We start from the raw sequence: 26,200 nt of genomic DNA, 5'->3' as shown, positions 1-26,200 counted from the left end.
TTGTCTTGTCCCCCCTGCTGTAAACACAGCCCCTTGGTGGGGATGGGGAGCTGGCCACCATCCAGAGAGATGGGCAGCAGCGTTCACCGCCACCCACTCCCCCAGACACAAAGCCACAGGGCTGGGACAGGGCAACAGGGAGAAAGCACACGCATACACACATTCACACCATACAGGCACATAGTCCCACATGCATCACATGTGAACAGTCTCCTAGGATGTAATAGACACCTCAAAGTCACACTCATTGATGGGCTGGCATTTGTTCACTCATTTCTCAAATATTTAATACGATGTACTTACTACGTGCCAGGCAATGTGCTGGGTGTTGAAATCACACACGAGTGTGCACTTTCACATGCATGCACCCCACTTCACAGTCACCTAAAGAAGACCGTCCCAGTCACCCACCCACCATCATACAGACACTGAAGAGTGGGCTCTGGAGTCACACTGCTGCATGGGTTCAAATCCAAGCTTCACTGCTTGCACTCTGTTTCTGTTTTTCCCCCTGTAACATGGGAATAATAGTCTTAAAAACCAGTGTGAAGATTTTAATGCACGTAAAACATAGCCTGTTGTATGCACCCAATAAATGTTAGCTGCTACTCTTGTGGTTGTGGTTGTCACCGGGTTTGCTGCAGGGTCCTGCCCACCCCTCAGGGCAGGGAAGGGCTGGGGTTGGGGGGCGGAGTCAGGGCAGCAAGCCGAACTCTGGAACCTGCAGCCCCCTTCCCACACGTGCTTGTGGAAGTCAACCTAGCGCTCAGCACCAGGAGCCTTCCCACCTCCCGCCACGGCTGGGATTAGAGATCCTGAGGCCACATGGCCACTCTGCTCTGGATCTCAGTTTGGGACGGTCAGAGCGAGTATCTAGACCCTTTGTTCTTGTTCAGGCTGCTGTTCTCCCGGGAAGAGGGCTTGGGAGTGGGAGTGAGGCCTGACTTCTAGTCCCTGCACTTTTCCTGGTTGTACCTGCGGTCTTGGGCGGGTCACGCCCCCTTTTGCGGCTTCAGTTTTCCGCCGGTAAACACAGCTAACTGCTGATCCTAGAGGGGCCTCCCACCCCTGACTTCTTGGGCTCTGTGATGCCTCAGGAAGTTTCCCTCCCCTCTCTACCCAGCCCCCCTACCCCCACCCCAAGGTCTAGCCAGAGTGAGGGGGCAGAGTTGCCTGCTGTCGCCATGGGGACTAATCTTCAAGAAGGTCAGTGAGCCTCTGGTTCTGCCTTGGCTGGATGGGGATTAGCACCTGGGTGTGAGCCCCCCCCCCCCCCATGCCTTCATGTCCAAGTTCTCTGACTCTCCTATAGACCCCAGGCAGCCTCCGCAATCAGAAGCTGCAAGGCAGGGCCAGAACCAGCAGGTGGATAGTGGGGGCAGGGCAGCTGTGGCTGAGAGAGAGAAAGGGGGAGAGGTGGCGCCAGACTACGCCCGTGTCCACTCGTGGCCTGAGCCTTGCCCCTCTTTGCCTTCTGCCTCTTAATGGGGAGAGATTGGTCTTCCAAGATGGGAGAGTCACTCCCACCTGCAGCCCTGGCTGTCCCATTTACAGCCCACATAGAAGCCACCTCTTTCTCCCCTGTGGGAGAAATTCCCTCCTATTAATGTGGGGTGGGGAGGAGGCTGTTTCCACCCCACTTCTGCCTTCTTCTATACACACTGTTTCTCCCGTCTCAGGTGACCTGACCTCTGGCCCTCCACCTTTCAACCCATGTCTCTGAAGCGCACATCTTTGGTTATGTCACACTGTCTCCGTCCCTCTTCTCTGGTTTCTCTCAGGAGGTCTCTGCCTTCGCTTCAGGTCTCTCTCTAGCTCTTGCTTTCGCTGTGTGTGGGGCGGGGGGAGGGGAGGTGTTCTGCAGCCTCCCTGGGCCTTGACATTTCCCTGTGGTTCTCACAGGCCTCTGGGCTGCATCCCCCGTCTGTGCTTCCCATCCGTCTCCCCAGTCCCACTTCCAGTCAGCTGCTTCCCAGCCCCACCGTTTTCCGAGCTCGGCTCCTTTTCTGCCGTCCTCCACACCCCGCTCCCTCCCCCGCCCAGGGTGCTGACAGGGATGACAGGAAGCAGGCTCTGGCTGGGAGCTGGACAGGCGAGGGGGGAGGGGGCCCACTCGAACACCAGCTGCTGAGCACCCCCTCACCCAGCCCTGCACCTGCAGGCCTGCCTGGCGCCTGGAGGCTCCGCCCCTGGCCAGGCAGGGGAGGAGGGACCTGGACGGGAGGCCAGATCCCCGGCCAGGGCCAGGAAATGTGGGTCTTGGGGATTGTGTAGGGCGGGGGAAGAGGTCCAGGGAAACTAGGCTCTGGCAGGCAAGGAGCAGTACCGCTCCCTCCGTCACAAGGGCAGACTCCAGGCAGCTGGTGGCCTCATTTTCCCAACAGCCCCCCAAAGGACTCCTGCCTGTGTATGTGTCTTCGGGGGTCATTGCAGGGGGAGACCTTTGGTGTGTGGCCCCAGGATCTCTAACCCCAGCCGTGGGGTGGGGGAGGGGAGATCCAGACCCCTTCTGTGATTGAGGGACTGGAGAGGAAGCCTTCCAAGGCACAGGGAGAGTGTGCCAGGCGGGCCGGGCCCCTGACTAGCACATCATTCGGTGCCAGGCAAGGATTACAGGGCTGGGCCCAGGACAGAAGCCTGGCCAGGGAGGCCAGGGCTGGGGACTGCACGCACGCACACACAGCCCCCGGGACCCAGGCTCCCTGCCCACGGCTCCTCCCCACGGACTCCGCCTGCGGTGCTCCCTCTCCCCAGACATGCCCGGGTCCATCAGAGCCACCTCGTCCCACCCCCTTCCTTTCGCTGCCACAGGGACTCAGCAGATCCCATGGGGCCTGAGGGTGGTCAGGTCAGGGGTGGCACTGAGTTGGGTGGAGGATGGTGGAGGGGACCAGCTAGCATCTCCAGCAACATCCCGACTGGAGCGGGCAGTGACTCCTGACCCTTATTCTCATCTCCCTGGGGGCTGCCTGCGCCGGGGCGTGTGTGGGGGTACAGTCCCTGCCCACGATGCTTTTTCACTCGAAGGGGGGAACTGGTGCTCCTCATTGCTATCCAAGGAGCCTTCATTCCACCCCCGACCTACAGCCAGCCCCTCCAACGAGGCGTCACCATCAGTTCTGGGAGGGAGAACGGGCACACCTGGAGTTATGGGGCAGGCTCAGCTGGGGCTCAGACGGCCCCGGGCCCCACGTGGAACCCTTGGGCCTAGGCTGTCTAGGCAGGAGGTCGGGGTCTGAGCCATCTCCATCCCCTCCTCCATGTCAGACTTGAGCGCTTCCAGCCCCCGGAAAGGGCGGAAGGTCCGTCCCAGGTCTGGGCTGTGGCTAATGACCTGTGGCCTCCCAGGTAGGCTGAGGGCTGCATAGATCCCACCCCACCACTCTGAGACGAGAGGCCTTGGGATTTTGAGGTTTGGGAAAGGCGGCAAGCTTGCTGCATCTGGAGACTCCCTCCCGAGAGCCAAGGCGAGGCGAGGCCAGGGGGTCCTGCGTTGGTCCTTCCCAGTCCGTCTGTCCCCGCCGCGGGAAGACCAAGAGGGGCCAGGGAGATGGCAGGGAAGGGCCCTCAGGATGACAGCTCCGTAGTGGCGGGAGGAGGGACTGCGTCTCTGCCCGTCATGCTGGTCGCCCACCCCGCCCAGGTTTTCCACACCTCACGGCTACTGCTCCCACCCCTTTGAGGGCCTCCAGCCACCGGGCTCAAATACACTTCTAGAAGCCCAGAAGCCAGGATACCAAGGCTGGAGAGGCCCTCGCTGGAGGCCAGACCAACCTCCTCATTGTGCCAGTGGGCAGAGTCGGACCAGAAACCGGGTTTCCGCCTCGGCAAGGCTCCCGTCCCGGGCCATAGCCCCCTGTGCCACCCGGCGGAGCCTGCTCCGCCGCCCGCATTATCCCCACGGAGTCCGGCAGCCCAGGAGCGGCGGGCCAGGGCAGGGCACGGCGAAGGAGCGGGCGGGGCCGGATGGGAGCCGGATCTCCCCTGGGAGCGGCGCACCACCTCTCCGACCCTTATGGCGGCGGCGGCGGCAGGTGCTTGCGTGGCGATCGGGCTGGGCCCCCGGGCGGGCGCTGAGAAGCCGCCCCTGCCTCACGCGAGCCGAACGAACAAAACGCTCAGGTCCGGTTTGTGCGAGGGGCTCGTCGCGGGGCGGGAGCGGAGGGCCCGGGGCCCGGCTGTGGCCCTTGGCGATCTCTTGGTCCCGGTCCTGTGCGAGCTCCGTGCCGCACCGCGCTCCGCCGGCCGCCGCCTCGCCTGCGCGCGTCTGCGGCTGACACGTCGGCGGCCGGCCGGCCGGGGCGGCCACCACAGGTGCGCACCTGGCCTGCCCCTCCCTTCCGGGCCACCCTCCGCCCGATCCGGCCCTGCTTGGCTCGGTCCCCAGCCGCCTCGGAGCCTGTGCCAAAGCCCGGGCTCAGCGCGCTCTTATACCGGCCCGTTCAGTCCCCGCCCCTGGGCACACAGACACACAGGCACACTCACACCTGTCCGGGCGCCCGTTTGCTCGGGGCAAATATTGACTCAGAGGAGGCGGAGCGCCCCCAACCCCCTCCCCGCCCCTACCGGGGGCTCTGGGGCCAGAACTCTTCCGAGGCCTTGGCGGCAGGGGTGTGTTGGGGGTGGGTGAGGGGGGGGACCTGGGCGCCTCTGGAACAACACCAGATGTCACTTTTCCACCCACCTGCCTCTGGCGGGGGTGGGTGGGAGGGGGGATGGGAGGAGCAGAAGAGCGGAGGACTCAGGCTGCCTGGCGGAGGTTAGGGGGAGCCCGAGGTGGGTGTCCTCGGGAAGGCGGGACACCCCCCCCCCGCCCCCGCCCCGAGTCTGGAGATTCAGAATCAAGATGGGAGTCCTTTGCAGAGATGCTGGCCTGCTGTCCTTCGGTGACCTGACCCTTGTCCCGGCGTCTAGGTCTGGACCCTCCGCGACGTGCCTCGCTTTCCCTTTCTTTCCAGTCTCTTAGCGGAGCCTCAGGAACCCTGCAGCCACTGAAAAAAGGCTGAGGGTGGGGCGGCCAAGCCTCGGAGCAGGGGTGGCAGAAGGGGGACATGGAAAGGTGGTCACTTATCCCGCCACCACCTGCTGCACTGACCAGACCTGGCGTTCCATCCCTGTCCACTAGGCTACACTCGGGCCAAAGCCAGCCAGGGTCCGCCCGAAGCGCCCTCCCCTGGCCTGACCAGGTCAAGCGCCCAGTGGCCGGCCGCGAGAGCCGTCGCCTAGCCGCGGTGCGGAGTGGAGCAGCACAATCGCCCAGCCCCTGAATCTCCAATGAGTCGCCCGCGGTCCTCGCCGGCCGCTTCCACCATCTGCCCCCCTCAGAGGACACGTCGCAAGTTGCTCCCGCGTCGGGGGAAATAAAGTCAAGGCAGACAGATATATTAAAAAGGTTAGATGCTTTACTGGTGGGACGGTGGAGAGGAGACCCGGCAGGACCTGGGGAAGCAAGTCAGAGGGGCTGGGCCCTGGCGTCCTCATAGAGCCGGTAGGGGGCGGTGCCACCAGCCACAGCGCCACTGCTTGCTGTGGCTGTGACGGGAGGTGTGGGCAGCAGGTCTGGGGTCGCAATCCTGGAAGATATAAAGCGCCAGGTAGGGGCGGGGCGAGGCTTCGGGACAAGACTGCCCGCCCCTGCCACCGCTCAGGTCCCTCGGGCGCCGTCCACGCGGCCGCTGGCGCGGGTGCCCTCACCTGGAACTGCTGAAGGGAGGCAGGGTGATGACGCGCGGCCGCGACGTGAGCACCACCTCCCCTCGGCTCGCCTCCACCAGGATGTTCTGGATCATGTTCTCCAGCAGCGCCTCCTGCAGGCTGGCGAAAGCCAGGAGCCTGCCGGGGACCAGGGCGCGGGCGTCAGCCCCGACACCTGGGCACCGCCCTCCTCTCCGCGGGCCTCCTCCGTGCTGAACCATGTGCCGTGTGCTCTACATGGATTCTCATTTAACTCCCCACCCGCCCAACACTAGGAGGCATCCTCGCTCCCATTTTATAGACGCTCAGGACCCCCGAGTTGCCAGACGTCACACAGCTGGTACAGTGGTGGAATTCGAACCCAGGCAATTGTGATCCCCAGCTCAGGGGAAAGGCACCCAGCAATGGCAGCGCGCAGGAGACGGGGTCGGGCCTAGGGAATCCCCGCCGGGACAGAAGGCCACCACCACAGAGCAGCCCCAGGGAAAGGTGGTACGAGACCACGTGGTATTTCTCTCCTGGTTCTAGAAACCCACTTCAGAGAACCTGAAGACCCTAACTACCCTCCCTGAAGTGGGGTGGTGTTGCATGTGAGCAGCCCGGTCTTGGGGAAAAAAAATGAAGCTCAGATCACCCATTCCGTGAATACTCCCACGCAGGCCTTACACCCCTCACTGCTGTCAGTGGGCACGGAGTGGGGGGAGGCGCACACAGTGGAGGCTGCCCCAGGATGCCACTGCCTCGCGGGCTCCTCCCGCACACCGCCCCCCTCCAAGCCCTCGCCGGGGTCCGGCCGCTCACCGGCTAATGGCCTCCTTCTCATCCTTCTCCTGCTCCTCCTTCATGATGGCCTTCAGCTGCTGCTGCCACCGCCAGTTCAGGGGCTCCTGGGGCAGAGGCTGCGGCGTGGACTCCATGTGTGTCCAGACCAGCTTCTCCTTCCTCTCTTCCATCTCCTCCTCCTCCTCCTCCTTCTCCTGCAGCTCCTCCTTGCCTGCCTCCTCCTCCTCATTCACCTCCTCCTCTTCCTCCTCCTCCTCGACGGTCTCCTCCTCCTCTTTCACCTCCTCTTCCTCCTCCTCTTCCTCTTCCACCTCCTCCTCTTCCTCTTCGTCCCTCTCTCTCTCTTCCTCCCCTTCTTGCCTCCGCAGCCTCCGCCTGTCCTCCTGCTGCTCCCTGTCTCCCCTGCCCTCCCAGCTGTCGAAGGACAGAAACAGGTCTGGGGCTATGTGCAGGCTTCTGTTCAGGGCCATGGGCCTGGCTGACTGCTCATTCCAGAACTGGCAAAAGTAAGGGATCTGCTCCACCAGGCTTTGGCCCACGGCCTCGTGGAAGGTCTTGTCTTCCAGCAGGCCCCTGGGGGGGGCAGGGAGGAAAAGAAGGTTCTTGCTGAGAGGACTTGCAGCGCCCCCCTGCCCCCGTGAGGCTCTGGTTTCAGGGTTCATCAAGTGGTGGTTCTTGCCTCCTGTGCCCACAAGCAGGGGCTACAAGGTGGGGGAGGGAGCCCTCGGTCCATGGCTTCTCCCATCCTTCTCTAGAGGAAGGTATCCCTGGACCCCATGGAGTCTTAGAGGTAAGCATTTTATGGTGGAGACAGAGCTGGGGGGTCAGAGTCACATAGATGAGGAACAGGAGCCCCAGGGGGAATGTGGACTGGATCTAAACCTCAACTGCTGGCTGTGGAGAGGGCAGGACTCGGGACCCAGCCTGGACACACCCTCCAGGAGCTCCATTAGAGCCACGCCATCCTGGGGGGGTGGGGCCGCCCATGGCAGGGTCTTGTGAGGAAATACTAGTTTTCAGGAAAGGAAGGGCTAGGACCTCAGGGGCTGTGGGTGGACCCAGAGTGTACTGCATGGGCTGGAAAGACCGGGGGTGGGGGTTCAGGGTGGGGACCATCACCTGATGATGGCCGTGAGACAGTCAACCAGAAGCTGCTTCTTCTGCTGCGAGACGGGGCCCCAGTTGTCAGGGGGTTCTTTCTCAGAGGCGTCTGGCTCTTCCCTGACGTTCTTCCTCTTTGGCCGCTCCCTGGGGCAGGCCGTGACACTGAGTGACCTGGGCAAGCCACTGTGCAGGGGCTGGGGGTGTGCGCAATGGTAGTGGCCTCACAGTCATAGATGAGTCTGGGGCAGACCCAGCCTTAACCCAACGTGGTGCTACTCACTGCATTTGGGGAACTAAGTCCGACCCTCAGAGTCGACACAGCATGTGGAGAGGCTCCAAGTTGGAAAGGAAGGTAGGAGGGATGGGGAGGCCAAGGGGGTTCCCCAGGGGGCTCTGGCTCTTTGCTCTTCCTTATAAGGACCTAAGCAGTAATGGGAGCATCTTGAGCCCAGCTATGCCCTGTTAGCTCCCTCCTGCCCAGCTACTACACCTGCTCCAAGCCCTCAGCAAAGGCTGGGTCTGGGCAACCCCTATTCTGGAGGCGGAGAGGGGACAGAGAGCAGAGGAAGGAGACCCCCCCACCCTCCCTGAGAGTTCACCAGTGCAAGAAGTGTCGGGGAAAGTCGGAGAAGAAGTTGGCCAGGAAGTAGTCAATGGCGTGGGCGCGTGCGGTGAGGCCCAAGTAGAGCATGCCCGGCGTGGGCAGCTGGGGGCATGGCCACGATGTCTCCTCCTTTGGGATCTTAAGATTCCAGCTGGTGGGCTGGTTGAGAGCCTGCTGTTTCTTGATAGGGGGCAGCGTCTTTGGGAAGGGAGAGGCCTGATGGCAGGGGTCTGGGGACTGCACTCCCATCATTGAAGGGTCTCTAGCCTCCCAACCAGGGCTTTTGGGCAATGCAGGGGTATGCCTCCATTCACTGGCCCTTTCGTCCCTCCCTTTTGGGAGGCCAGACCGGGGGTTGGGGGTATCTCGGAGAGCGAGCAAGGACCCTCACAAGTTATCCGAGGAGGTGGGTCTGGGGTTTACGGCCTTACCTTGTACCTCCTCATAGGTTCGCAGGCTGTACAACATGCTCTGCTCTGTGGAAGCGAAGAGAACCCTGCTCAGGATACAAGAGGCCTAGAGGGACTCCTCTCTTCCTACACTTCCTGCTGACCCACCAAGGCCTGAAGCCAATGCCAGGACCTGCTGCCCTCTTGGTTTTGACCAAGTCCTAGCCACACCCTCTTCTAGAACCTTCCCTAGGGAAGTGCTACCTACAGACAAGAAAGACCTGGTTATCCAATGGAAGGAAAGAGGAGACGCCACCACATATGTGTAGGCTGCCCCCAAAGAGCTGTCCTTGTGCCTTATAGCATTGTGGTTTCTTTTCTATTTTTATTTTTTATTATTTTTAGAGACAGAGAGGAAGGGAGGGAGAAAAAGAGAGAGAGAAACATCAGTGTGTGAGAGATATATCGACCGATTGCCTCTCACACACCCCCACCTGGGGACCTGGCCTGTCACCCGGGCATGGGAACCCACAAGCCTTCGGTTCGCAGGCTGGCACTCAACCCACAGAGCCGCACCAGCCAGGGCATGGAGCTTTGTGGTTCCGTACGATACAGAAGCAGCTTCCCTTATAAAGACAGTTCAGAAATCCCTTCTTCCCTGGCCTCAAGCTATGATCTGCACCCACAGGTGGGCCAGAGCTTCAAAGGGGAGCTCAGTGTGGTGCACACAGAGGAGGTCGAGAAGCAGGGATGCAAGCATGGGGAGGCTGTGAGATCGGGAGAGGGGCCAAGACATGCTTTGTCTCACGTTTAGTATCAGTCTCCCCGGACCAACCCAACGCTCACAGCACATTCAGTGAGCGCTTCCTGGGAGCCGGGCACTGTCGCGGCACTCGACTCGTATTAACCCATTTACCCCTCCCCACATGGCCACAAGGCAGGTCGTATTTTACTCCCACTTAAAAATATTTTTAAAACTTTTATGTTTAACCTTCCTAATTTGAGAAACTTTAGCTGTGTATGAAATTGTAGAGAATGCTACAGAGACTCCCCCGTTATCCGCCACCCAGCTTCAGCAATCAGCGACTTGCAGCTGATCTGGTCTCATCTACGCTCTACCTCTGAACTGTCTTGAGGCCAATCCCAGATGTCCTATCACCCCTATGTGACAATGGAGGGTCCTGGGAGGTAACATACTTGACTGAGATCCCAGAGCTAGAAGCTGTCGAAGCCAGGGATCAGAACCAGGCAAACTGTTCCCAGAGCCTGCCCCCGAGACCACCATGCCACACTGTCGTCCTCCATCAGAAGGTGAGCTCTGTCTGGTCCCCCCGGGTCCCCACTACCCAGCACCTCAAAGGCACGTGGTAAACACTAGCTACAGGACGCAGGGAATGGCCAGCCAGCCTTCTGTATCCAAGGGGAGTCTCTTGGGGAGATGCTGTGCTCAGTCTAATGAGAGAAATCTGATCGCTTAGGGCAGGCTGGCCAGTTTTGCATGTAGACCCCCTCAGGTCACCACCTCTGTCCCCTCGGTTTCAGCCAATCAGAAAGATCTGTGTTGTTCAAGGCCCACTCCACCCTCCTCACCTTCACTTTCCTGTCTGTGATAGTGAACTCCACTTCCTGCCGCACCTTCTCTTCCTTCCACTCCTGCAGCTCCTTGTAGTACTTCCTCAGGAGTTCCTGGTGGTACACCTGTGGCCCAGGACAAGGAGGGAGAAGACCAAGGTCCGGTGGGCTTAGAGCCAGGCCTTGCGCTGGGCCTGTGCTGTGGGCCCCCCACCCTTCCAGAAGCTGGCTCTGTCTGGGGGTCTGGGGTTAGGGTTAGGGTTAGGGTTAGGGTTAGGGTTAGGGTTAGTATGCATAGCCCACCCCACCCTCCAGGGCTGGGAGCTGTACCCTGCTCCCATCTTCTCTCTGGGGCTGGCCCTACCTTGCATACAAGGTCCATGCTGTAGAAACTGGCATGCACGGAGGCCTTCAGAGTCACCACAAATGGGACCCCCTCTCCTGGGGCGGCCTTCCCTTTCATGGGGCTCACAGACACCTGTCGGTTCGGGGAAGGAGTCTCTGGAGCGTCATGGGGGTGGGATGGGACAGGATGAAATGGAATGGGGTGGAGTCGCATGACACGGGATGGGGTGCAATGGGACAGGATGGGACAAGACAGGGTGGGTCTGGAGCCCTGCCGGAGGTTCAGACTCTGTGGACACAAGGGGCCCGCACCTCCCCGAAGTCTAGAGGCTTCGGCTGCCAGACGAAGACGATCGTCTTCTTCTCGGACGTGTTGTTGAGGAACAGCAGGCGGCTGCACTTGCTCTGCACAGGAATGTTCCCCAGGGAGATGTGAGACTCGGACAGGGAGACGTTCTGTCGGTGGGGACAACACAGCAGCGACTTCGGGAGGTGAAGACATAACAACCACAGCAACCACCGCTGGTTACTGAGTGTGTACAACAGGCCAGGTACTGTGGTACCGTGGCAGGCAGCGTGCATGCATCCGAACCTCCTCATGGCCCTGTGACACAGGTACTTCTACTGTCCCCACTACACAGACGTGCTGCTAAGGCTCAGGGAGCACACACGTTTTCACCAAAGGCCTCTCACAGGTGCAGCTGATATAAACCCAGGCAGTCTCACTCTGAACCCTATGATTTTGACCATTAAAAACAGACTTGGAACCAAGGTGATTCCCTCTCCGGGGGGGCCTAATAGTGCCCCTCTTCAGGAAAGCAGCAACTTGGAATAAAGTCTGGCATGCCTCAGCTTTTCAGGGCAGAAGGTCATGTGCAATTTCCTTTCCCTTCCTTTGGCTGCCTACATGTAAAAAAAAAAAAAAGGACTTGGGCCCTGGCTGGTATGGCTCAGTGGATTGAGTGTGAGCCTGTTAACCAAAGGGTCATCAGTTCGATTCCCAGTCGGGGCATATGTCTGGGTTGCAGGCCAGTCCCCAGTGGAGGGGCGTGCAAGAGGCAACCACACATTGATGTTTCTCTTCCTCTCTTTCTCCCTCCCTTCTCCTCTCTCTAAAAATAAATAAATAAAATCTCTTTAAAAAATGGACTTGGAAAGGCTGAGAAATCAGAACTTGCTGAGAGATGGGAAAACTAAAGCCAGCGCCATGTGAGTCCCCGGGGGGCGGGGGTTACTAATGAAGGGGCGACCAGCTGCTGCTATGGGCCCTGGGGATGGAACAGGAGCTGTGCTGTGGGGGTGTCTGGAAAGGCTGGGGCCACAGGGAAGGGTCGCGTTCTCTCTGTCCAGACTGAGTGCCTCCAGGGCTGGGACTCTGTCCCTTCTCGGAGTTCCCAGGCCTCTGCTGGGCTCAGCCTGCTGTAAGAGTCCAAAATGGGAGGGAGTGGAAGGGTGGACGGGCAGACTGCAGCGTGGGCAGTGACTGGAGGGGCGCATTGAAGGATGGATGGAAAACTGGGTGGGCGGATGGACGCACAGATAAGTAAACAGGCCTGTGGGTCCGTGGGCAGATGGATAGATGGGCGGGTGGATAAGTGGGTCAGATTTCCCAAAAGTGAGGAGTATGTGAACTCAAGGTAGTGTTAGTGACCCTAGATGTCTTTCAGCATAAGTCCACCTGGTCCAGGGGCAGGCTGTTCTGCTTGAAGACAACACCTTAGAGCCCTCGAATGGAAGAGCTTCTTTCTCCCCCTTCTCATAGCACCATCTGCATGCCCAGGGAAGAGGGTGCAGTGGCTTGAACACCTGCGGTCACTAGGTGGCAGGGTAAGCCGCTCGTGGAGCTGGTGCCGCCTCCTGAATCTGAAGGAGGGCTGGTTCCAGTCTTCCCTCTGCCACCCTCTGTCCTCAACACCATCTCTTCTCCCTCCCAGCCTCCCCACCCCTCCCGCTGGCTGCTCTGGGCCCTCAGGCCCCACCCGGGCCTCGGGCCTTCCCAGCTCCCTTCCCCCCACCTGTCCAGGAACCATCATCCGTGAGTGTATGGAGCTGTTGTCCCATGAGGAGATTTTGTAGAAAGGGACCGTGTCCCCCATGGCATGCGGGTCATAGCCCACTCCCTGGAACTGGACGACGGCCAAGTTCCATCCCAGGATGTGTATGGGCACGTCCACCTGAGAAGTAAGGGGGCCGGGGAAGGGACTGGTCAGGGCGAGGCCTGCTGAGGCGGCCAGCTCCGACCGCTGCCCCGTGAGCCCGGGCTGCTGCTGCTGCTCACCGTGTAGCTCCTGGCCTCGATGGGGGAGAAGATCCACAGGACCCGGGCCGTTGTGCCTGGCTGGATCTCCCCTCGGGGGTTCAGGCAGCAGAAGATGGGGTGATCAAAATTTTTTTCCTGCACCTGTGACAGGATGTCGGTCTGGATCTCGTAGGTCACGGGCACCGAGCCGCCATTGTACAGCTCATAGATCTGCAGGGGCAGGGAGAGGGCGACCTCCAGACCAGCTCGTGGCTGCGGTGCAGAGAGCCCGGGGCTCCGGGTCGCACCGACAGCCCCAGAGCTCCCCCAGTTCCTGACATCAGTATGCAGCTCTGCCTTCAGCCGGTGGTGTTTTAAGATAACCTTAATCCTTATTTCACAAGCTCTCACCTTACCTTGGTCAGAGTGTAAGGGGACACTAACACCTGTGTCCTTAGTGCTGAGATGTAGGGAAATGTCCAAGCAAGCGCCATCGTGATCGTCACCGTTTTCCGGGCTCTGATCCTAATGTCCTGTGAGGCTGCCCCCCCACCGCGGCTGCTGTTAGAGGCAGTGCTGCCTCAAGGCAGACAGGGGGGTGAGAGGAAGGTATGGGGTCCCCCAAGGTTAACCCCCAAGTCTGGGAATCACAGGATGTCCTGGAAGGAACCAGAGATCTTCTGGCCCAATCCTTCATGTCAGGGACGAGGACACAGAAGCCAGAGAGAATAAAGAGCTATGTGGATTGAGACCAGGCTCCCCCTCATTTCAGCGTCGGCTCCTGAAGATGCTGACTTGATTTCTCTGGCCTGGGCCGCCCTTTGAACCTCACCCCTGGTACCAGCTTCGATGTGACCACAGTCCCTCCTGGCTGTCTCCACGGGCATCTCACATGTGGCCCAAAGCAAACGCTTCGCTCTAAAACCTCTTCCTGCCCACGTGTGCCTCCTTCCAGCGAACGGCCCTACCTATTCCCAGTAGCTGGGGCCCGGGGTCCACTGCGTCCTCCGTCCCTCCATTTCTCTCACTTCCCAGACCCATCCCCAGGAGGACCCAGGGAGTCAGCTCCAAAACGTAAATCAAATCTGTTCCCTTCTCTCTCCTTCCAACCGCCCGCCTTGCAGGCCCAGGTCCTCGTCTGTCACCCTCTCGTGAACAAAACAGAAAGCTTGCCCACAGCCGTGGAGTTTGGTTGGAGGCACAGCTGGGTCTGCCGGCCCCAGACCGGAGGGCATTCCCCATTGTCTGCATTCACGGTCCGGTCACTCCGGAAGGCCCTCCTGGGGCGCATGTTTTCCTTTTTGTGTCTGGGCCTCTGTAGGCTTGGGCACGCCTGGGAAGCCAGTGGGGGAGGGGGTGGCGTAGAGAAGTGACCAGAGCCTGGGGCCGGGGACCCCCTCCCAGGGCCGGGAGGCCCGTTCCTCTGCCTCGAGGCTGAAAGGCTGGGGCCCCTGCCCAGAAACTCAGGGGCTTCCAGCCAGTTACAATCTCAGAGTTGTGAAAGCATCACGTTCCCCTCTTGGAAAGTTCCAGTGCACATTTGCCCAGTAAAGGAGCCCCATTCCCTCCAACTCATAAGGGAAATCCTAGAGTCTCACAAGACCCCACATTCTCGCTTTTCACATTCCAGAAAGACGTCTTTCTTGGGGCAGCAACTCACACACTGCAGCTGAGACCTACCAGTGAGCAGGCCATGGAAGTGTTTAGTGGGTCATGTCCGCATTAAAAAAAAAATGGAACAGAATATAATTTTTAAAAAATCAGAGTACTTTACATGTAGTAGTGTACGTATTGATTTGTGATTGGTCATGTGTATGTAAGTACTGGGTTTTTATCAAAATATATCACTGTGGTTCACAGTCAAAGAAGTTTGAAGAACCCTGTGCTAGAGGTGGCAACCTCTTCTTCTGCACGGGAGCCTGGCCCGGTAGAGGGCTAAGCACCGGGAAACTGACGCCCCTCGCCTTGGGTCTCTCCGGGTCACCCAATCTCGGGGTCCAACCTGCAGCCCCACCTCTCAGAGTGAGGGCTTCTGGAAGACAGTGCCTTTGTCACCCTGTCAAGAACTTGTGCAGTGACACAGAAACCAACACGTAGGCCTCCCAGCGACCAGGACCACGCGGACCGCTGACCTGCTGCGGGGGCCGTGCGTCGCCGATCGAGACCGGGATGAACTGGTGGCTGGTGGAGGTGAAGTGCACGTACTTCTGATCCAGCTGCACCGTCACGCCTATGAAATGGAGCTGGAAAGGGAGGGCTCCTGAGTGGTCTCCTCCTCAGGGAGGGAGGGAGGCACCCAGCAGAGGGACCCAGGGCCCCTCTCCCTAGGGGTATGGTTCTCAGCTCCTCTCTCGATTGTCCAAGGAGCAGGGCTGGGGCCTCACCAGGATCTCCCGGCCATGGGACACTTTGAAGAGCACTGGGAGGTGATCGGTGCCAATGAACAGGTGGCTGGAAGGGGGGAGACAAGTCCGGAGTGAATTCGGGAGCCCTGGTGCCAGTGGGAGAACAAACGATCACAGCGCACACGGGGCTTTGAGCACGCCAGTCCCTGGGAGCATGTGGAGACCCCTGAGTTGGGAGGGGCGAGAGGGGAGTTAAACCTCCCCTGCAGGTGGGATGGTGGGATCCCCCCAGGGTGGCAGCTACTCAGGATACGCTGGGGTCACACAGCACAAGGGGTCAGGATTTACCAGGAGCCAGGGGACAGGAGGGTCTTCGGGACTGGAAGTGAAGGGTGGGCGGTGGGGGAGGCACCTGTATTTGAACTCCACCACCTGCTCCTGCCCAGGACTCAGGCTCCCAGCCTTGGGGCTGACGGAGAACACGCAATTGTCCTGCACGCGCATTTGGTGCAGCTCCGTGCTGTCGAAGTCTGCCTGCTCTGCCCACAGCTCCAGGTCGATCTGCTGGTCACGTGGAAAGAGGAAGGCCCTGGAGAGGGGTGCAAAGCAGGAGGAGCGAAGCCTCTTAGTCAGGATAGAGAGGCGGGGGCTCTGAGGCCCAGGAGCGCTGCTGGAGGCCTCCTCCGTGTCCCCCCACTTCGTCGCGCCAGCCGGCAAGCTGTCCGGGGCATGGCTGCACAGACGGGGCTGTTGTGGATTCTCCCTGCGTAATGACTAAACAGGAAGTGAAGGCTGGGGCACCCCCTGGGGGTGCCAGGGTCGAGGAGGTCACCTACCGATGTGGGTCACTTACAGCTGGCCATTAACCCTACAGGGGATTCTGTGACAAAACTCCTAGGAAGGCCCATTTGAGGCACCCAGGAATGCCAGCAGTACCCACCAGGGCCCCTGAGAGGGACCGTATCCAGCCCAGCCTGGGCACAGGCCAGAGAACAGAGGCCCCAGCAGGTCAGGCGCTCTGAAGTTTGAAGCAAAGCGGGGCGCAGATGCATGCCCCCGAAATGCCTGCTGCTGTAGGAAAGCAGACACTGCACTCGAAATAGCCAACAAAACATGTGACAAGGGGGTCCCAGGGTCACAGCCGGAGACCTGGCACGGAGATGACTCCAAAGTGGCCGAGGCTGTGAGCAGGGGGCAGTCGGAGGGGCAGCGGACATGGCCAACACGGCCGAAAAGGCTCAGCAGGATTTGGAAAGAGCGAATCAAAACTCCCTTCAGTCAATCTTAAACACTTCCATGTCGGAAATGTGGAAAGGAGTCACACCCAATGCTGCCAAGTTTACACAAAGAGGACACACCCACAAAAATGGGGAGGAAGTGAAGAGACTGCTACCACCGTTTCCGGTAGGAATCTGGGGTAGAAGATGTATGTGCCCTTTGACCCAGGAGTTCTGTGCCGGGGAAGCGTCTGCAGGAATAAATGCGCGCGTGCAAGTGCACGTGTGTGTGCGCGAACAGGGTGTTTATCATGACCGTCTTTGTATAGCCAAAAAGAAAAAAAAAAAAGGCAGAGAACAACTAATGTCATCCAGTAAAGGAGTGATTTAATAATTTAAGGCCATTCCGACAATGGGGTATTAGGTGACTAGTGAAGAGAATGAGTGAGGGCTAGGTATTGATCTGTGTTTACCTGAAGGGAACGTTACTGATAGAATGCCCAGGAGAAAGTGATACGTATAGTGTTGTGCCGTCACTGTAAAAAGTAGTGAAAGAGAGACGGAGTGACCCTGTACCTGTCCCCAGGTCTGCGTGGTGTGCGAGTGCTGAGAGGGGAGGCTCTGGTCACCCCAGCAGGGTGGACTTGGAGGGGCAGCTGGGAATTTCCCACTTTTCTCCCACCGCCCTTTCTATCAGCTGCCTGGCCGCAGGTGAATCAACTGCTCTTGCCATTGTATCTGGGGGCCATGGGTCCGTGGGGATCTTGCTATTTGGGGGTTGTCTGGACAGTTTCAACGCTGCCGTTTCCCTCACTGCCCCTCGCCCAGTCTCCCTCCAAATAATCCCAGGCCCCCTTTTCCCTGCCACCCCTGTAGTGTGAGCAACACCCCACATCCGGGAACTGCAGCAGCCTCCCCACCTGTCCCCCACCTGTCCCCGGCCTCAAGCTGCTCCGCCTCGCAGGCCAGAGTGCCAGGCCCTGAAAGCAGCTCATGTCTTTGCCCTTCGCCCTGGCGTACATCCCATCAATGCTCTGGGAAAGAAGTCCGAACTCTCAGAAGGAGGATTCTAGGGCCTAGACCTTGGCCTCCACCAGCTTCCCCAGCCTCATTCGAGGTCTTTCCCTCCCTCCCTATCAACGCGCCAGTCACGCTGGGCCCTTCCTCTGACCCGTGACCACGCTGCAGGGTGCTCTGTTGGAAGGTTCTTCACAGCCTCTCTGCCTCTTCTCCCGAGGCGGCTGGCCTAACTCAGTTGCAGCTTTCTCCAGGGGAGCCTTTCTGATGTGGCCCCCAGTGCTGCGCACGCGCATCTGTTGCAGCCGACCTCACCCCGCACCAAAGGCTGGTCTGCCCAGAGAGCCCGCAGCGCTGGAGGGCGGGGCCTGGGCGCGGCTGCATTTCTACTCTGAGGGCCGGCCTGGACCCTGTGCCTAGGAGGCCCCAGTGGAGATTTAGCCAATGACTTAATGTGCGCATGCGGGTGCGGGAGGAGGGGCAAATGAGGTTAATGGGTCCCTGTAAGGAACCTCCCCTAAATACCAGGCCCCACTTCTGGCTGGGCCAAGGGCAGAGGCATCAGAGGACAAGGCTTGAAGAGGGTGGGCAGCGAGCGGTGCTTCCCGGATGCTGTCCTCATCCCTGGGGGCCCTCACGCCATCGTCCTGCCTGCTGCCGCCTCCAGGCCAAGTCCACACTCCCTGTCTCTGGCTGCTCTCGGCAGGAATAAAACCTTCAGCCCGTTCTTTATAGGTTCAGCAGAGACCAGCTAGAATTTTCAAAAATAGCCTTCCGAGGAAGGGAAAGGAAACGCAACACAAAACGCTCGGGCGCGTAGGGCCCTCCGAGTTAGGTTCCCGGTGCTTGGCAGCCTGGAGGAGGCACAGACTGCTTTCCTGAACCTCAAACGATCTCCTGGTGGATGGGCCCGGCTCGGCAGGCACCCAGCCTGGGTTTCCTCTCGCCTCGGTTTCCAGCCACCTGGACCCTCTCCACAGAGAGTGTGAGCTGGCCTGCTCCTACACAAACACACACGCACACACAATCCACCGAAACACCCTGCTCCACGCCAGGACACAGGCCAGCGCCGCCTTTCCTGCCCCCACCCCGGAGCCCCGGGAGGACCTGGCTCCCGGCCACTCCGGGAGCCCAGTGAATGGCAGATCCGGAGCTCAAAGCGGGCCCTGGGCCTTCCCCAGCAGGCCCGCAGCCCTGCAGCCCTGCCTGCCAAGCTTCCTCAGTCATTCAGGGCCAGAGCCCTCAGCTACTCATAGTCCCAGCCCTTCTCAGACAGCAGCCGCCTAATGGGCCAGCCTCCCCAGCTCCCTCCGCCACAGGGAGGGGCGGGCCGAGCCAGAGAGTAAGGGGCAGCCCTGAGGACTCAGCCCCCGCCCCCCCCCCACCCCGGACTCTCTGCCCAGGCAGGAAGTTCTCTGAGATCCCAGGTGTCCTGCCTGCATATTTTCCGTCCCACCCGCCCACTGCCACGCGCAGGCTGGACTCCTGGCTCTCTCCCCCAAGCCTGACGTGGACGGGCCGCTTCTCTCTCACCTCCGCGCAGCCAAAGAAAGTTGGAAGTCGTCAAAGGGCGGTTCACTAGGAAATCAAGGCGCGTGGCGGAGACAGGGAGGAAGGACAAGAAAAAGCCCTGGCGTGGAAACAGGATGTTGACTGGGCGCAAGTTCGGGCCCCAGTGGGAGGGAAGCCAAGCACGGGAAGGGCCAAGCTCGGCGGCGGCGGCGGCGGCGGGCGCAGGTCTGCAGGCCTGGGCCCCAGGTGACAGAGAGGCGCAGCCTGCCGGAGGCCCCGCGGCCCCACGTGGCTTCACTCCGCCCTACCTTCCTCCCTGACACCGCTGTGGCAGCAGATCCCGGTCCTTCTCCCCCGACCCCACCCCACCGTGAGACCCTCTGCTGGCCCCCACACGCGGGCCCCATCCCTACTGGTCTGGGGCTCTGTCGGGGTGCCCCAGCACAGTGCCGGCTGGGAAAGAGCAGGTCCAGGCCTTGCTGACTAACCCACAAGGCTGCGGGTGCCGCAGTTGGCCTGATCTGGGCTTAAACCTGGCTCTGCTGAGTCCTGAGCCTCCCATCTGTGAAAGAGTTGTCTGCAGAGGAGGATTTTTTCCCACCGTGGGTGGCAGTCTTGGAGGAGAAAGTCTTGTAAAGCACACTGCCTGGCGCGTAGCAGATGCTCAGCGTGTGCTTCTCACTCATTAGGTGTTGAGACGGTGGTGCCGTCTCCCGCAGGGTGACTCCGTCACTTCTGAGCCTACTGACGCGTCTCAGCCAGTGACAGGTGCTGCGCGCTGCTGGGTGCCCCGTCCCACCCGGGCCTCCGCACCCCATCCGTGGGGTGCCTGCTTGCGCTTTCGCAGACACCAGGCAGCGGGACTACCCTCAGCAAGGAAGGCCTCCAGCGCCTGCCTCCCAGGCCCGCAGCCACGCCCCCGATCCCGCCATACCAGTCCAGGGGCACCAGTCCGCTGTTCCTCAGGGCCAGGAGCACCACGGAGGGTGGGGCGTCGATGGGCGCTGCCCCAAAATTGAAGTCGAGCTTCAGAGGGGTGTGCACGGAGGGGATCTGACTTGTGCTGCGTGGGGCAGAGAACGGGCTCAGAGACCGGGGTAGGAACAGGGAGGGGCCTCCTGGGGAGGCTGGGCTGCCACTCATTTCCCTGCAGCTGGGAGTTAGAGACCCTGGGACTCAGGCAGGGTGGCCGAGCACACCGGACACCCAGCCAACCCCTGCCTTCTCCAGGCCCCTCCGGGATGGGCAAGAGTCTGGGGGGAGACAGGGAGCCACTTCTTGCACAGGGCCTGGTGCTGAGGGTGCGGGCGGAAAGCTCCAAGGACATCCCCAGACCCCCTCCCAGGCTCAGCTCACCTGTGCCGCGTGGGCACCTTGTAGGTGAGCTCGGAGGGGGAGGGGTCACGCTCCAAGTAGCTGTTGAGCACGTCCAGGGAGAAGAGACGCCACAGGTGCCTCCGGGCGATGCCCTCGGCGCTGCCCATGGAGCAGGCGTCCCGGATGGAGAGCGTGGGGTACACGGCCGTGAGGAAGACGTGACACAGCTCCTGCTTCTCCCCAGCCTTGTTGTCTGGGGGTGGGGGTGGGGGGGGTGGGTGAGAGGGGTGGGCTCCCCGCCAGCTCCGCTGGGCACGGCCCTGAGCGTCTCCCACACGCCACCGCCGTATTTAACATGCGCCACATTTGTGTGCAGACTAATTCTCACCAACAGCTTTATCGAGTCACAATTTATGTACCATAAAATCGACCCTTGAACACACACAATGCCGTGTGTTCTCGGCTATTCAGAGCTGTGCGACCATCACCGCTTTCTAATTTTACAATAGTGTCATCACCCCCAAAAGGAAACTCAGTACCGAGTAGCTGTCACGCCCCACTCTCCCCTCCTCCCTTCACCCCTGTAGCCCCTAATCTGCTTTCGGTTTCCTCAGATCTGCTGTTTGGGAGGCTCCACGTAAACGGAATCACCACACACTGTGCCACTTCCTGTGATTGGATTCTTTCACCTGACACAATGTTTTCAAGGTTCTTCCATGTGTTCTAACCTGTGTAAGTACCTTTTTCCTTTTTCTTGCCTGCGCCACTGTTATTATCCCCATTTTATAGGTGTGGAAACTGAGGCACGGGGAGGCTAAATAATGTGCTAAGATTACGTGGCTCATGAGCGCAGGGGCCAGGATCCAGTCCCAGGCGGTCTGGCTCGGGCCCATTCTCCGAGTCACTCTCCTGCGCTGCCCGGCCAGGCTGGGGACAGCCCCGCTCCTCCGAGGAGGAGGCCGAGGCCCGGGGCAGCCGAGGACTTGTCTGACCGCCCACAGTAAATCAGCACAGCTCTAAACTCCTCACCTTGGGTCCTCCACGGCTCGGGCATCGCATGGCAGACACCCACACAGACAGAGATGGGTGGCACAAGACACACGCACCAGTCACCCAAAGGTGTGCCTAGCACATTCGCTCCCATTCTGCTGGCTCTGTCTGGACCCTCCTCATCCCCCTACCCCGGGCACTGTCCCATGTCCCGTGGCCCAGGTACCTCTGTGGGAAAGGAGAGAGTAGCTGATGGTCCAGGCGTACTGGGACCGGCGGTTGGGACAGGCGGTCAGGCAGATGGTGCCCTGGGACCGGGGCGGCATGCTCCCCTCTGTGTGGTCCAGCCGAAGAGCTGCTCAGGGAGGGCCAGGGCGGGGCCGAGGGCAGAGCGGCCATCAGTGCTGGCCAGCAAGGCCGTGCCTCTCCTCCCGCCCCTTTCCAGATACCCTCCCTGGGTGGCAGAGCGCTGGCCCCACAGTAGGCTCTGAGCCAGAAAACGGGGAGCAGAGTCCCTCCTCCCAGACCAGGACAGAGGGGGCCTGTCTTTGTGTCATTGGCAGCAGCTGAACACTTTGCTCCACCTACTGGCCCATGAGGTAGGAGTCGCCAATAGCCCCACTTTCAGGTGAGGAAGCTAAGGCTCAGCCATGCCCCGTGCCACGCATCCAGCAAGGAGAAGCACCAAGGTTTCATCTCTGCGCTGCCGCCCACACACCACGGTCTGATTGACCGGCCTGAACGGGCTGGGCGCCCATGTCCCCGACCCCAGCCCCGGCCCCAGCCCGGGCCCAGGCCCAGTAAGTACCGGGGGCTTCGTCACTGGCGCCCTCGGGGCTGCACTGCTCCAGGAACAGGCGATAATGGAGGATACAGTTGCCCTCGTTCAGGATGGCCAGCAACCTGGACTGCTCGCCATTCACCACCATGTTCCCGAAGTCCAGCTCCTTCTCCTTCGCCTGAGGGCCAGAGTCAGCCAGCGGCGGGTGAGGGACTCCCCCCCAGCCCACGGCCCTGGCTTTCTCACCATTGGTCTTAAAGAGGATCCCCAAGGAAGGGCAGGTCTGGGGGTGCAGGCCGGGGACCAGAGGGCTCCCACCCCCGCCCTCTGGGAGTCGGGTCCCCTGGTGTGCCCTGGCCTCTACTCTGGCCCCCAGCACCCCACCCCAACCCTCCAGGTTTCTCCCACTCACAGAGAGGGTGCTGGTGATGCCCATGCCCACCAGCCGGATCATGTAGTGGGTGGTGGGGGGAGGCTTGGCTTTGGGGGGCCGGCCGGCTCCCCAGACCCACACCCCTACTCGGAACAGGTACTTGGTCTCCTCCAGAGGGCTGAAGGTCCACGTCAGCATCTGGGGTCACAGAGATTCTGCCTGGGTGGGGGTCCGTGGGACGCCCCCCCCCAACCCCGCCCAGGCTCCCGCTGTCTGAGGTCCTGCTGCAGCATCTCGGCCCCGGCAACCCTTTCGGAGAGTTCCCCCCGTGCCCCTGCTGCTGACCTCACACACGCTGGACCCTGGGTGGTTTCCCTAAGCCTCGCAATCCTTTCTCCCCGCCAGGGAAGAGGTATTATTCTAGGGCCACGTTTTCTGAGGAGAAACTGGAGTCTCGGAGAGTTGGGGTAACTGGCCCAGGGTCACGCAGCTGGTGAGGGCATTCGGCGGGAGCTGGGTAGGACCTCTCAAGGCTGACTCCAGAGTCTGTGTGTCCTCTGGCCTCGCCGACTGCTGCCCCTGACACGTGTTGGCGCTTGTTTGCAGCCCGTTTGGCCCCCCGACTAGTCTATAAGGCTCTAGACCGGGATGGGGGTCCGCTGGTTTGTGTCCCAGCCTGTCCTCCCCGCCAGACAGCCACTGGGACCTCCAGGAGTCCCTTTCCTCACTCCTAATGACAGCCACCATTTGGCCCCAAATCCAGCTGCTCCAAACCACCTCCCAGTGACCTCCCAACGTGGGGACCTCGCATGGAGCGTGGACTCACCCCTGGGCAGTGGCATCAGAAACCCTGGCCCAAGTCCCAGCTCTGCATTTCCGGATTTTACATCTTAGTAAATGGAGTTGTCTCCTAATTCTTTTTTATACAGCAGGAAGCGGTGGAAATGGTAACAAGCACACCTGGTCACAGACCGGGGGAGGTAACTACGGGTTGAGTGGGAGCTGATTGTGCCACATCGCAAGCCTGGCTCCCGACGGGCGTGTGAGCAAGAGATGACGGTGGGGTGAGCGTGGCGGGCACCCTTCCCTCTGGCCTTCAGCATTGGGGCAAGGGAACTCACGAGGTTCTCATTAGGTTGGATGAGCCCCCTGGCGGGCTGGACGGCCAGCGTCTTCCGGTACTGCTGGGAGACCCGCCAGTCAAACTCCAAGGGCAGCCGCGAGGGGTTGTGGAAGGTGAAGGGGCTGGTAGAGGAGCAGCCCACCCGCGTGGGCTTGAAGAAGATGCTTTTGTAGGTGTCCATCTTCAGCTGCAGTGGTTCCTCCCGGCTCTGCATGCTCACCTCCTGGGCCCAGAGGAGGGAGGGTACCTCACCCCACAGCCCAGGACCCCCCAGCTGTCCAGGGAGCCATGGGTGGGCAGCCCTCCCCCCTTGGAGAGGGCAGCAGAAGGCCCTCAGCCAGCCTGGGCGGAGGTAGCTTCTGGCAAAGGCAGAGCGGGTCAGGACCGACCCAGGAGACGGTTCTTGGAAAGCACTCAGGGACTGAAAGAAGATGTGGGGACCATTTCACGGGCCATTTTTGGGCCCACCACCCCTGACCCTCTCCCTGGCCTTGCCGCACACCCCTCTCTACCGCCTGCAGATATGAGTCTTGTACTGCTCCCCCTCCCTCCCATGGGACCACTGAACCCCTTTTCTGGCCTCAGACCCCATGAGGTGACCAGGCAGGGCCCTGAGCGGTGAGAGAGCTGTTCACGGATGCGGCAAGGAGGTCCTCTCCCTGCCACACCCCTTCCTGCTGGAGGGCCAGCAGCCCCTTCTCTCCTTTAGGTGAGGCCTAGAGGCCGACCCCAGAACGTGGCTTGGAAAAGGGCCGCCCCAGACTACGGCCCACTCCCCAGGCCCCGGCCCTCTGCCCCAGCCCCTACCTTGAGATACTGGGGGCAAAAATTGAACTGCAAGTAAAAAGTGTGCTGCTTCCAGGAGGTGCCCTTGGGGTAGGTGCAGACGAGGAAGATCTGATGGGCCCCGGGGGCCAAGAGGCCCGAGCTGGGCAGGAGGGAGACATCCGAGCTGCTGCTGGGGGCCAGGTTGAAGGTCAGCAGCAAGGAGCCCTTGTTGGTCAGGAGCAGGCTGCGGTAGGAGGGCTCACCGGGAGACACTGCGGGGAAGAGCTGGGGTGCGAGAGACAGGGGACCCAGCCTCAGACCCACGTGCCTTCCCGTGCCTGACCCACACACTCGGGGGAAGTCTGTGGGGGCTTGGGTGGGCCTGTCTCCAAGGAGATCCAAGACGCCTCCACGCATCCCAGGCAACGCCCTGGGAGCAGGGAACAAGGGGAGGCCACAGCTTGGCACCGAAAAACGCTTCTGTCCTCCAGAGACGTCCAGCATTCGCAGGCACCGGCCCCCAGGAGACCCAGGCCCCCACGAGCCCTGCTCTAGGTTAGGGAGGAGCTCTCCCATTTCCGGGTGTCCTCAAGCCATCTTTCAGAGAACTTGCTTTCAGGGATCCCGGTCCAGAAGTTCTGGGGTAAGCAGCTCCTTCCGGATGATTCTCCCCCCAAGTGGCTGAGGGGAACCCCACTCTCAGAAAGTGAAAACCCCAGCAATCCCAGTTCCCAAACACTCCCTAAGCATCTCGGGCATGGCCAACACCAGGATGAGAGCCGGGCAGGCTACAGAACACACGGGCGCCCCACCCAGCCGGGTCACAGGTGCGCTGCATGAGGCAGCGGGGCAGCAACAGGGGCCCAGAAAGTGCTGGGTGGCAGCAAAGGCCACACACCGCGGGAAGGAACTGGCCAAGGGAACCCCCGTGTGGTCAGGGAGGGCTTCAGGTGGGGCTGCCCGCTCAGAAATGTAGCCAGAGGGAGGGGCAGGATCACCCCCAAGCACATTTTTACGAAAGTGGTGGGTTTCTGGCAATACGAGGGTAGTGAGGGTGGATGAAAAGACCGGCCCCAGCACTGAAGGGGGAACCTGACCGGAGCCTGGCCATCTGCTCCGGGGCCTGTGCTCTCAGGCCGGGTCACCCTGCTGCTCAGAGAGGAAGGGTCCAGGGATCACGACCCCCCAGGAGGGGCTGCCTCTGAGACCCATGCCGGTTCCAGTGGTCCCCAAGGGCAGGGGCTCTTGATGTGGTTGGTGGTCCTGCCCCAAACAGGTGTTCAGTGAACGGGGCAGACGAATGGAGGGAGTTGGAGCGTTGGGAGCCTGAGTGTGAGAGGATGGGGATGGTTTCAGACGCAGCAGGCAGGGCGCAGCTGGCTGAGCCCCAGACTCTCCGCAGTTCCAGTGCCAGGGCCCAGAGAGCCCTCGACTGGCCCAGGGCCCCAGGGGCTGGCGGTAGGTAGGGAGGTTAGGACAGCCCGGGAGGGAGAGGAAGAGAGGGAAGCGGGCTCCCCTGTGCCAACTCCCACCGCTGCGGGTGCCACACTCACCGCGGGCACGTCCAGGCAGTACTGCGGGATGTGGCGCTCCAAGGCCGCACTGCAGCTGTGGCCCCGCGCCCGGAGCGTCAGGCACCAGGAGGGGCACACGGTGCAGTCCTCCTCGATGCTACTGAAGTTCTGCAGCACCTGCAGGGGCGGGGCAGACCCACGGACACGCTCAGAGCCCTGGGTGGGCCCTGTGCGGCTCTGCAGCTTGCCCTGCGCTGCGGATGTCCTGCATCGGCACAGGGGGGCGCGGCTCCCTGGCAGTGAAGACCTCAGGACAGCCCCTTGCTCCTGCTGCGAGCCAGGCCCCCCACACTGGGCTCTGAGCCCCGCGTCTCTAACCCTCACAGCAGCCCCAGCACAGCCTGCAGGAGTGTGCGCTTGCCGCTTGCCGGCAGAAAGGTGACGAAGGTCACAGACAGAACTGTAAAGGTTCCAACAGAGCACAGGAGGCACACACGAGGCCCACCGGCTGAG

General features: G+C 60.9%; 1 protein-coding gene and 1 non-coding gene across 2 annotated transcripts in view; one reads left to right on the top strand and one right to left on the bottom strand.

Moving 5' to 3' along the window:
* Positions 1 to 5,402: 5,402 nt before the first annotated feature.
* The window catches only part of CFAP65 (cilia and flagella associated protein 65), a 34,828-nt gene continuing 14,030 nt past the window's right edge, over positions 5,403 to 26,200 (bottom strand). Inside the window, 25 exon segments of the mRNA XM_045852308.1 lie at positions 5,403 to 5,439; positions 5,474 to 5,535; positions 5,537 to 5,573; positions 5,695 to 5,832; positions 6,496 to 6,710; positions 6,759 to 7,050; positions 7,597 to 7,725; positions 8,181 to 8,383; positions 8,617 to 8,661; positions 10,165 to 10,272; positions 10,511 to 10,624; positions 10,804 to 10,947; positions 12,507 to 12,665; positions 12,770 to 12,961; positions 14,863 to 14,973; positions 15,115 to 15,181; positions 15,488 to 15,664; positions 19,756 to 19,884; positions 20,178 to 20,391; positions 21,355 to 21,483; positions 21,937 to 22,087; positions 22,322 to 22,480; positions 23,404 to 23,628; positions 24,213 to 24,458; positions 25,727 to 25,864. Coding sequence (XP_045708264.1) covers positions 5,403 to 5,439; positions 5,474 to 5,535; positions 5,537 to 5,573; positions 5,695 to 5,832; positions 6,496 to 6,710; positions 6,759 to 7,050; positions 7,597 to 7,725; positions 8,181 to 8,383; positions 8,617 to 8,661; positions 10,165 to 10,272; positions 10,511 to 10,624; positions 10,804 to 10,947; positions 12,507 to 12,665; positions 12,770 to 12,961; positions 14,863 to 14,973; positions 15,115 to 15,181; positions 15,488 to 15,664; positions 19,756 to 19,884; positions 20,178 to 20,391; positions 21,355 to 21,483; positions 21,937 to 22,087; positions 22,322 to 22,480; positions 23,404 to 23,628; positions 24,213 to 24,458; positions 25,727 to 25,864 — 3,621 coding nt within the window.
* Positions 11,257 to 11,402, top strand: LOC123830099. Its single transcript, XR_006787699.1, has one exon. It is a non-coding gene; the product is annotated as a small nucleolar RNA SNORA67 (small nucleolar RNA).

The sequence above is a fragment of the Phyllostomus hastatus genome, unplaced genomic scaffold (assembly GCF_019186645.2).
Source record: "Phyllostomus hastatus isolate PE091 unplaced genomic scaffold, TTU_PhHast_1.1 phas_contig_137, whole genome shotgun sequence".
NCBI lineage: Eukaryota > Metazoa > Chordata > Mammalia > Chiroptera > Phyllostomidae > Phyllostomus > Phyllostomus hastatus.
Note: the sequence above shows the minus strand (reverse complement) of the source record. Positions and strands in the feature narration are given on the sequence as shown.